This window comes from Propithecus coquereli, unplaced genomic scaffold, assembly GCF_000956105.1.
Source record: "Propithecus coquereli isolate 6110/MARCELLA unplaced genomic scaffold, Pcoq_1.0 Scaffold10, whole genome shotgun sequence".
NCBI classification, from domain to species: domain Eukaryota; kingdom Metazoa; phylum Chordata; class Mammalia; order Primates; family Indriidae; genus Propithecus; species Propithecus coquereli.
In genome coordinates, this window is record NW_012133858.1 from 8,551,552 (window position 1) to 8,563,620 (window position 12,069).

A 12,069-nucleotide genomic window follows, 5' to 3' on the forward strand; every position below is an offset into this window, starting at 1 on the left:
AAAAATGAACTCAAGATACCTATATTAGCTTTCACTAGCTATAGTTGGTTCAACTCTGTTGCAGTGCTTCATCTCTGATAAAAATAAGCAACTCCTCTTCCCCCAAACATGAAAGTGACAATTTAAAAAAGAAAAGAAATATATACGGAAATTTAAAGTTTCATCTAGAGTTCCTTAAAATACTTTTACAAAAAAAAGTCTACATAAGCTGTGCTCTTACAATTGAAAGAAATTAGCCTCTATACTGTGCATAGCCTTCCAGTTTAGAAAAAAGTGATTAGAATGATATGATTTTTGTTCTGTCTTTTTTTCCCCCCTCCAAAATCCTGCTATGGTATTTAGTACAGCTGAAGCAATTAAGTCTTAAGATTGATATGCATCTGTTTTTCCTCTATCTTCCAAAATACTTTTGAATTGATTTATTTCCAAATTTATAACCCTTTGATACATTAGCTGGTCCTAATATGTTCAGATTTAAATACAGAAATATGAGGGTTAGATCTGTTTTAATTTAAATTCCAGGTTATAATCGCCAATTCTTCTTCTCAAAACCAACAAAAAAATCTGTAAGGCAATCAGTTGGTTCCATTCTGTCATAACTAGTACTTCTTCACACTCCAGAGCTGGCTGTGCCAATAGAGTTTAGATCTCACAAATACTGAAAATACTGTTCAGAAATGTGACCAAATTGGGGTTTACTAAAGAATGAACAGGTGGGGCTCCTGTTAAGAGGGGAAGAAGGAAAAAATCTTTTAAATAAATTTATTCAGGGGCAGAAGTTGTGTTTAGGCTTCTCTTAAAATTCTACTGCTCCCAGATGTCATAGCCAGTTGGTCTGCAACTTAAACAAAATAGGTCCAGTCTTTGATGATTGATTTGCATAAGCCTGTAAAATATCACATCAGTTGGTTTATTTAAAGTTTCTTTAAAAAAGTGATAATTGTAGGCTACTGTTCTCCACATGGTCGGAATAACTATTTTTACCTTTATCAAAATTCTAAACTTTGATATAAAAATGGAAAACTCAAAATGTTATCTAAATAACAGTGCCAGGAAGTACAAAGAATAACATATGAAAGATCTTTAAAGAAACTGATATTAAGTAAAATTTTAATGATAAGAATTTAGGTCCTTTAGATGTATAAGAATATACATGCCTCACAATTTTTTCACAGAGGGCTTTGGATTACTTGAGAAATACACATGATCTTACAAAATCCTATAATGTAGACTTGCTAATTTTTAAGCCACAGTTCTATATAAAAATGGCTTGGGAGCTTTCCAGTGGCCAAGTCATATTTAGAAGCTCCAAATTTCCTCTTAGCCATCACCAGCTTAAATAAACACCCATATAACATTTGTTTATTCACTTGACAAATATTTATATAGTGCGTTCTCCATGCTAGGCTCTAGGGATACAAAAGAAAAAAACACACACCTTGTAGTACCAGCTCCTGTGAAGCTAATGGTTTAGCAGCTGATATAAAATAAAATCATTACCCAATGGGCTACCAAATTACAGTTGTGATAAAAGTTCGTATGAAGTACAATTCTCATGAAAACAAACACCTTGAAAATAAATAAAGGGCAAAAATGTTACCTAGGTTGATTTCTGCCCTGACCCCATGAGCATGTGGGTCAGTCATTTTTCAGCACTATTGTTAACATATTATTTTAAAAGTTAACTTGAAAAAACTTGTTTGAATATATTAAAAATATATACATTACGGTCTGTGAAATTTCTTTCTTTTCACCTATTTGTCTTTCACAGAAGGCTCATCTAACAATCAAGATACTATGTAGAAACTACAAAGATGAACACATTTCCAATCTATAAAGAGCTTATGTAACAAATTTCACTTATTTAGTTCTTTGAACTAAGCCAATCTAATCTACATTCAGGATACCAATTTTGTATTTTTTAATAGACTTTATTTTTTAGAGCAGTTTTAGATTCACAGCAAAACGGAGTGGAAAGTACAGCAAGTTTCCACATACCCTCTGTCCACACACCCAGCCTTCCCACTATCAACATCCCTGCACTGGAATGGTACATTTGTTACAATCAATTGGCCTGCACTGACGTATCATTATCACCCAAAGCCCGTAGTTTATATTAAGGTTCACTTTTGGGGTTGGATAGTCTTTGGGTTTTGATAAGTGTTTGATGACATGTTTCCATCACTGTAGTACCATACAGAATAGTTTCACTGTCCTAAAAATCCTCTGTACTCCTCCTATTCATCCTCTCTTCTTATTGTCTCCACTATTTTGCCTTTTCCAGAATGTTATTTTTATATATATATATGATGATGATAGCTCATTTCTTTTTAGTGTTGAATAATATTCCATTGTCTAAACGTGCCACACTTTATCTTCTATTTACCTACTGAAGGACATATTGATTGCTTTTGGCAATTATGAACAAAGCTGCTATAAACATCTATGTGTGGGTTTTTGTGTGGAAATAAGTTTTCAATTCATGTGGGTAAATACCAACGAGTGCAACTGCTGTACTGTATGGTCAATTTTTTATTTTTAAAAGCTTATACAACCATTGTAAACAATTACTTTTTGTTTAATCTTCATGTTTTTCCAAAGTGTCCAGTTGTACTGTACAAATGACTGGTTTTTAAACAGGTTTAAACATATTGTTGAAGGCTAAGTGTGGTGGCTCATGCCTATAATCCTAGTACTTTGGGAGGCTGAGGTGGGAGGATTGTTTGATCCCAGGAGCTCAAGGTTACAGTGAGCTATGATCACTCCACTGCACTACAGCCTGGGTGACAGATAAGTGAAGCCCTGTCTCTATAAAACAAAACAAAACATATTTTTGAGTAAATACATATAGATGCTCTGTAAACAATTTCCAGAAAAATGGAGACATGAAATATATTCTACAATATTTTTCATGTGAAAAGAGGAACAATTAATTTCCAAATATAGTGTTAATCTTACAAAGTTAGCAGCCCTTTGAGTGAGAAATTAAGAAACAAATGTCTCTGCCAAGAGTTAGCATCTCACAACCAGTATAACAGAGTTTTTATCCTAACTTTGGTTGTCTGGTTAGTCAATACCAAAGGAGACCATTTCTACCCATTCCCCTAGAAAACAACCTACCATCAGAGTCAGCATTTCCAAAGTACTTTAAGAAGATTTTCTACCTACCCTATATATTTCTAATTTAAGATAAAGGCACTACACTACTGAATAAAAACAATTCATCCCTTAGAGATGAAATATATATATATATACACACACACACACACATATATATTAATCACTTCAAAACATAATTATCACTAGGCATGATAGCAAACACATGAATTATGTACAGAAAACAAGGTTAGGTCAATCCAAGATGGTCAAAGATGGAGGTGTCTTGGTGTGAATATATAGATCTATTGCCTGGTGGGAATAGTTAAGATAAATAGTTATAAATAGGGTGACCATATGCTTTTGCTTATCTGGGAAGTCTGTATTCATGCCTGTTGTCCCAGGCATTATTAATTATTAATAATTAATATTAATAATTAATATTATTAATAATTATTAATAATTCCCTGTTTCCATTAAGAGTATCCTACTTTGGTCTATGAGTTACATAGTTATCCTAGTTATAAGGAAATCGAATGGTTTCTCTTCTCTTCACCCCCTGCCTCATCTCCTTGTGTGCATTCCTTCTCAGAGGGGTAAAAAAAAAGATTATCTAGCTGATGAGCTAGAGGATCGTTGTAACTCCAGATAAAAAGTGTGACACATGTTTGACAGAAAGTCTAAGGGAGAAGACAGATAAACACACCTGCTTTGGCCTTCCTTTGTACAAGCTGGTCTGTCCCTGTCTTTTCACTTATTCATCAAATATTTCCTGGTTATCTACTATATGCCAGCCACTGTTATGGAAACTGGGGTACAGCAATAAAATAACAGAAAACACACCCAACATGGAGCTGACAGACAAGTGAAATAAACAGACAGAAAATTTATGATAAAAAAAGAATCAAGTAATACTAAGTGCTATGAAGAAAAACAAAAAAAAGGTAAGATAGAGTAATGTTTGGAATAAAGCTGTGCTACCTTAGAGGAAGGAAAGAATGGAAACAGGAGAGCAGTTAGATGTCTACTGCTATAGTTCAGGCAAGAAATTAAATAATCAGTAATTGAAAAAGTGTTGAGAAGTAGCCAGATCATAAATATATCCTGAACATAAAGCCAATAGGGTTTGCTATTAGACTGGATGTGGAGCAAAGAAAAAAGGAATAGAAGATGATTCCAGGGGTTTTTGTCTTCAGCATCTCAGTGAATAGTATACTGAATGAAGAAGATGAGAGAGCAATAAAATTAGAAATTTTTTTTAATGTTAACTTTAAAATGCTTAACCCAAGTGGAGATACTGAGTAGGAAGTTAGATAAACAAGTCTAGTGTGCAGGGATTAGCTCTGGGCTAAAGATAGAAACATTGATTATTTAAAGGCATAGGACTAAGGTGGGATCACCTGAAATGTTAGTATAAAAGGAATGAAATTCAAAGACTGAGCCCTGAGGCACTCTTAACATTTATCAGTGGGAAAAAGAAGGATACTATAAAGACACTGAGGTTAGTAGAATATTAGAAGAGCAGTGTCCAGGAGCCAAAGGAGAGAAAAGAATTTAAAGGAGGAAGTAATCAATTGTGTTAAAAGCTATTGTGGGCCAAGTAAAATGAAGAATGAGAACTGACCGTTGGATTTGATAATCTGTACTTCACACAAAGAGGGGTTTTATATGTTTGTTTTACTGCCAAGTATCACAGTAGGTATGTATGCTGATGGGAATTATCCAGTATAGAGGGAAAGACAGATGATGCAGTAAAGAGAGGAGAGAGTTTCAGAAACCCTTAACAGTCAAAGGGACTAAGATCTAGTACAGAAGTGAAGAGCAAGTTTTAGGAACCTAGTTCATTTATTTTAACAGGCTGGAACACAGAGCAAGATTGTCAATTGAGAATAAGGGTCAGGAAACAGCTACCAGAAATTTAATATGCATTTTGGGAGTTGGTGTGGAGGAGGCAGAGTTGCAATAAACCAAGGTTGGACCTTACTGAAGTAGTTAGGGAGAGGGAGGGAGAGGCAAGACAGTTGAGATTAGGAAAGGTAGTGTCTACAATCGTGGACCATGGAATTTGAGCAAGGCATAGAGGGAAGTGAGAACACACAAAAGGGGCAACAGATAATAAAAAGGTGAGCTAGAGGTCTTGAGAGAGTTAAAAAAAAATCATGGTAGTGGGGGTACTAAAGGAAGTGAGCTGAAAAGAAAGGAAGTGCTAGTCAAATAGTTTAAGACGCTTGCAACTGAGATTACTTAAGTGGTACAGTTGATGGTAACGAGAAAGTCTTGAATAAAATCATTTAAGTGGGTCACTCAAGTGAAAGAAAAAACAAGATTCCTAGTTAAAGATACCAGAGAATTGAGAAGTAAAGATTTTGGATGGATCATGCAAGGATGTTAAAAATCACTAAGAACGATTACAGGAATAGTGGGAAAGAAAAGATAGTTAATCAGGTGTTTAAACCATCAATGAGTAAGAGTGATTGGAAGAGATGCAGATGACTAGAAAAGGAGGGAAAGTAGAAAATACTAGGTACAATTATCCATAAAATATCAATGATAAGCAGAGAAAAACATTAACTGAATCTGTGGGTCCCATGGTACAGGGGTATGACAGATAAAAGTCCCACATTTTGTGAGGGTCATAAAAAAAAATAAAAAAACAGTATTCTCAGGGGAATGCCAGGCTTACATGAGAGGAAAAAAAAGTGAGATGAACCATCACAGAAGAGGTGGCAGATAAAGGAGATTCTACTGATGACAAACTGGAGGCTCCAAAGGGCTCAGTGCACAGGTTTGGGTGGTTACAGATAAATGAGGGTTTAAGACAGATTAGGGATATACCAGAGTCACAAAGGGATAAGGAAATAAGAGACTGATCTGGGAAGTTTAGACTTTTTGTGGTGACTGAGGCTAAAATGGATGTAGAATCTAAGATTAGTCCTTATGATATATGTTTGGGGGAGCCTGAGAAGAATTGGATACATAGCAATTAAATTTAGTTGTCTACTTGTGACTGGCTTTTAGCAATTTGCAGGGGGGAGGGAAGGAAAGGTCAGAAAATTGGTAGTCTCACCAAGAATTCAAGGGGCTCTTTGAGGCCCCCTCCCTTAAATCTCATCATTAAAGGTGTTAAAAGTGGACAGCTTGCACTTATAATTAACTTACTCAGTCAATAATATTTACCAAATGTTTGAATGTGCTGCACTACCCTAGGTGCCATAATTTCTAATTATATTAGAATTTGTCCATATACTCTCAGAATTAAGCAATATAATAATAATAATACTCGCACCTAACTCTAATGTAGCACTTACTATGTGCCAGGTGCTATTCTAAGTACGTTATATATATTAAATCATTTAATAGAATTCAATGATGTAGATACTATTATCTCCTTTTTTTCCTTTTTGTACAATAAGTACAATGTATAGCCCTAAAAATATTAAATCCTCTATAATTCAGAATGCACCTGTTTAGGACAAATAGTATTCTTTTTATACAAATTAGCCTATATATTTTTCCACATGGGTATTTGAATAGTGTTTCCCTGTATTTTAATTTAGGGCGGGGTTTTCCCTCTATGTAGATTATTCATCGCATGTGGCTAATATCTACTCTTGTGAAAATTTTATTATTCGACTTCAATTCTAACAAGTCATTATGTCTGTTCAATTCATTCCTAAGAATAGAAATTTGTTGCTTTGGCTTAATTTGGCATGTCGATTATTTTGGGGGAACCTTTTTGAGTATTTATAATTCAAAATAAATTTTTGTTAGGAATTTTTAATTAGTCTAAAATATATGAATAGTTGCTATCCATTGTTAGGAATTTTTAGGAGTTTTTAAATATTGTTAAGAATTTTTAAATAGTGCAAAATATATGAATAGTTGCTAAGCACATTCAAAGTGATCTAACACTTCACAGATATTCATAGTTTATATGATTACTACTATCATTAATAAATGCTGATATCACCAAATAGATAAAACTTTTCACCTAGAAGTTAATCAAGTAGCAAAGTCTAGAAGCAATATGATAGAGTTCTTTAAAACCCCATTGAATATAAAAATTGGTCCTAGACTGGAACAGGGCTGAGTACACCAAGTAGGACTTGGCAGATCGGTGTCAAGTGATCCTAAATGCAAGAATCGGAGGGGGACAGAGGGTGAGGAACCAAGGAGGGCTTGACAACGCATAGGCCACTTTTTCTATATTATATTAACAGTTCAAAATTAAGGACATAAACAATAGGAAGCCCAAAACAGAAAAACTTTCACCAAAGTAAACTAATTCAGAAGAAACTCATCTTAATTGAGTATTAATAAAAAACAAAATAAGCTCCCAAAAACCCACAATGTAAACTTTTGAGATACAACCAAATGATAAAAATTAGACAGTTTATAAGCTATATGGTTAACACTATTGGGCAAGGAAATCAGGTGCATTGGGATTTGTGTACCTCGAGGATAATATGAAGAATGGAGGGGAAGAAAAGGGACGTGAAGAACAGATGGGCTGCTGTGAAAAACTAAAGGTAAGTGTGAGGGAAGAGAGCAGATCCAATAAATATAGGTACCCAAGAAGTGTCAGAATAGGTGCCATATTTTGGAAGGCCAAGAGATAACAACATTCCAGGTGATTGAAATAGCAATTAATTAATTCCATAAAGATTTACTAAGCACCAACTGTGTGCCAAGTCCTCTCCTAGAAGCTGGGTTTCTTACAAAAGTTTATAACCACTTGGTTTCCTTATCATTCAAAAAACATTAATGATTTCCTAAGAAGTTCCATATATTAGAGTAGAACCTGGCACATAATCTCAGTGATGAACATGAATACCTCCAACAGACAAGCAATTTAAATTATTCTGTTAAGTAAAGGCATTTTAAATTCATAGTGGATATTTGGGGGGTATTAAACCAGAGTAATGATTTTCATACTACTATAACTTGATTTAATAACAACTCTCCAATCCGCTAAAGGTATCACATGCCTAGTCATAAGGAATTAGATTCATTTAATCTTTCTATCAAATCTTAGAACAGAGTATTTCTGACAACAGTGAAATAGGAGACCTCTGCTTATTATCAATCACAGTACAAAACACTAACACTATTAAATTCATAGCTATATAGCATCTGCTCAAAAAATTATGAAATTTCATCAATCTACTTTGTTTCCAACAATGAACAAATCCCTCTGGTGCTACAAAATAAAACTGCTAGCCATGAGTCAGTAGGTAAAACAGAAAAATGTATTCTAAAACAGAAAAATGTATTCTAGCATCAACTAAGATCCAATTATGTCTAAAGCTCTTTCTCAGGCCCATTATATTTTATCCTATATAATGAACTCCAATGAGTTATAACAAAAGACTTGAATATATAAACTATCCAACTCATCAATTAGAAAAAGGTATAAAATGAAAAATGAAACACTGGTACTCCAGAGCAGGAGAAACAGAAACTAAACCTCTGACCTAATGCCTCTACTTCTAGAGAAAAAATACAAAGGTAATGAAAAAGACAACATGAGTAGCAGAAAAGAAGAACAAAAGAAATAAAAGCTAACTCACTTAACAGTACACAGGAATCATCTGAAGCAAATTGGGTGGGAGGATAAAATTTAAAATGGCTTTGTAGCATCAATAGCGAATAGAGGTCATGATTCTATCTTAGTGCAATATGATAGCAACTTTTTCCTCCAACTCCTAAGTAACTATAATGTAATTCTATGCTTTCAATAGTTTTATACATGAACTATTTTTTCTATCTTTTCATTTGTATGTCCTTAATAAGATGAATTACAGACATAGCAACGCTAGTGTATATACATATGTATAGTAATGTATATGTATTTATATATAAAGTTTTAAATATATCTTGTTGGCAATGGAATGTAACATTTAATATTAATCTACAATGAGTAACAATGCCAACCTTTCATCTTCGCATTTCTCTTTGATATATATAATTGTAGTCAAAATCAAGTTTGTTAAATTCTTGGGGCAGTATTCAATTTAAGAGTTAAATCAATCATTGCCCCTAAATAACTTTTGATTGTCAGTAACCTCAGTGCCTACAGAAAAATAACAACTCTCCCTATTCCAGTAATTCCATTTCTCTCACACATGTAAGAAAAACAAGTAGAATTTCTTACTTAAGAAATTTGACATCATTTTAAAATCAAAACCATTAAAGGCTATTTTAGCAACAGAAACAATAAAGAAATGATAGGAATGTATAAAGAAATATAAAACTGTTGATAGTTACAGTTTATATTTATTGTGCTCCTTCTAATTATTTAAAAAAAAGATGGCTTCAAGGGAATTTATTTTTAAAAGGCCCTAAGGAATGTGTAGGTATGTGTTTTGTTAATTTAAATATCATTGATGTCAAAGGGCAAAAGTATTCTCAACTTGTTTTTAAATTAGACTACTTATCATCCTTTTATTTTTACTACAGTTGAATATCTGTTTAAAAATAGACTTTAAAATATGAATATTTCCCCCAATCCACCCTTACACCAAACAATAGGTATTTCATTCAATCATTAATTTTACTTTATATTTTTCCTTCTATACTCAACATTATTTCCTCAAAAAGAGGTGGTTTTATGAGATTTTTTTTTTTTTAATTTGGGAGACTTTTAGTGTTTGCTCATCTTTCAACTGTGATTTGAATATGTGAAAAAAATACTCCCATGACTGTGTAATTACACAAATTTACTGACTTCAAATTAACCCTAGATAAGATATATTTAAAGAAATGGAAAGATTCATTAAGTCTCTTGAATAAGCCATAATTTAATATAACTAATATGTAAGTATACACAATACTAGCCAACTGTATTAAATTTAATCGATTCTCAAAACACTGGAAAATGAACATATTTCAAATTATCTTCTGTTTCTTTACTATGACAATCTCTCTAAGGTTATCTAATAACATACAAACACTAAACAAGTATTTTCTTTAGTCAGATATCTACTCTATAGCATTTAACACAATCTAAAAATAAGGAGATAAGCATTATTAATTTACATTTTATGTACCAATGGTTTTATATTTTTAGAGTAGTCATTCGATAGAATCTGAGACTGTTTTGTCTGGCATTACATAAGAGCATAAGGGAAAATATTTTTTGTTCCTCCTTTTGTGCTAAAGACCTGCATAGATGGACTGCAAACATACATATCTGCACATTCAAGTTTTCAGTGCATAAGACTCTTTTTTAAATAATAAGAAATCTATATTAAGACATTTTTACAAAGCAAATGTGAACAGAAATATATTGAAAATAATTTCAACAAGTGGTATGTTACCTGGGTGGAGCTGGTGGCTACCGAGATGCAGTCAATAAAGCTATGTCTTCGAGTGAAAAATGCAACTATCTGCTGCCAGCGTGAAGGTTCTGGCTCAGCTTGCAGTTCATCTGATGAACCCTTTTTTGCCCAGTGTTTCTGCTTTGGGCCTACTGAGCCATGGCTAGAGCTAGTATTGCCTCCTCGACTGCCGCGAGAGTACAGAAGTGTGTTGTTTCCGAAAATGTAATTCATCTCTGCAGCCCTGCAGGTGGTTGCCAAGCAGTCTTACTTCTCTACCAGCTGCTGAGTGGTGAATGATCGGTAAAAACTGCAGCTAGAATTACAGCAGCATCACTTGTAGATCAGGGAAAATAAAAACCTTGAGAAATGATGCTCATTTTCTCGGTAATTTCTTCCTATGAAAAAGCTTGTATCTTCCCTCTGTACCTGTTAGCTGTATGATGGCTGAGTTTATTTTTGCAGACAAAAAAGACGACATAAGGTAGATTTCTTTCTCATGATTATTTTTTCACCAGCGTCTGCAGGAACCGAAAGCTGTTCTTTTGTTAGCTGATAACTAGATGGACTGAAACCCAGGAAGTGAGGTCGATTAGCAGGTAAAGAAGGATGTTACAAACACTGGACTACCAAGACCCTGTGGGGCTGCCTGATTTAATGCACTGGGTGGAGAAACCCTGGATTACCAAGTTTCAATCACAGTCTGTAGTAAAATCCAATGGCATCTTCACTGCTTACATAAATTATAAATATGAACTGAATTAAAACATACAGGAGGATTCTTTCTGCCAACAGTTCTGATTGTTAAAATAATTTCACTTAAAGAACCTTTGTCATTCACATACAAATTTCTATACCAGGAAGGATCTTACATTATTTAGCACTGGTTCTAAATTTTTTAAAGGTTCTATCTATATTAAACTCTGAGGATCTAATGATAGAGGGAAATCCATTTGTAACGGAGCACTAACATTTCATGTAATATACTGCTTTTTAATGCTTTTGATAATTGAGTCTGGAGACAGAAACAGATTAATTAGCAAAACAAATATTTGGCTTCTGGAACTTCTATGATAAAAAAGAATGGTTAAGAAATTATCAGTACCATCCCTCCAGTGTATTACAGACATCAAGATTACAAGGTTATAAATTTGTAAAAATGCAAAATAATTAACTTTGATAAATTTTGTTTCATAATGAGTGAACTGTGTTTTATCCCACTCTACCTAAATAATACTCTGGTTCACAAAAAACTATTGTTTGGCTGTTAAATGGACATCTTCTAATACCTAATATGTAGGTCTGTGTTTCTCAACAAAATGGTAGTTAACCTCAGAATTGCCTGGGGTCCTAGTTAAAAATGCAGATTGGTATACTCACTCCCTGTCAGAATTTTTAGGGGTTGGGGGGACCTGGGAATTTTTATTTTTAAAAAGCTTTCCTTGGCCAGGTGTGGTGGCTCACGCCTGTAATCCTAGCACTCTGGGAGGCCGAGGCGGGAGGATTGCTTGAGCTCAGGAATTGGAGACCAGCCTGAGCAAGAGCGAGACCCCGTCTCTACTAAAAATAGAAAGAAATTGGCCAAACAACTAAAAATAGAAAAAATTAGCCGGGCATGGTGGTGCATGCCTATAGTCCCAACTACTCCGGAGGC

General features: G+C 34.0%; 1 protein-coding gene across 7 annotated transcripts in view; it reads right to left on the reverse strand.

Moving 5' to 3' along the window:
• Positions 1-12,069, reverse strand: part of DLG1 (discs, large homolog 1 (Drosophila)) — a 277,439-nt gene that overhangs the window by 160,604 nt on the left and 104,766 nt on the right. For 2 of the 7 annotated variants that reach the window (XM_012641583.1, XM_012641575.1), the window contains exon 1: positions 10,416-10,972. The exons of the other annotated variants lie outside the window; for them this stretch is intronic. In XM_012641583.1, coding sequence (XP_012497037.1) covers positions 10,416-10,649 — 234 coding nt within the window. In that variant the 5' untranslated portion in view covers positions 10,650-10,972. Of the gene's footprint in view, positions 1-10,415; positions 10,973-12,069 lie in introns of those variants that run through there. 7 annotated transcript variants of the gene reach the window in all.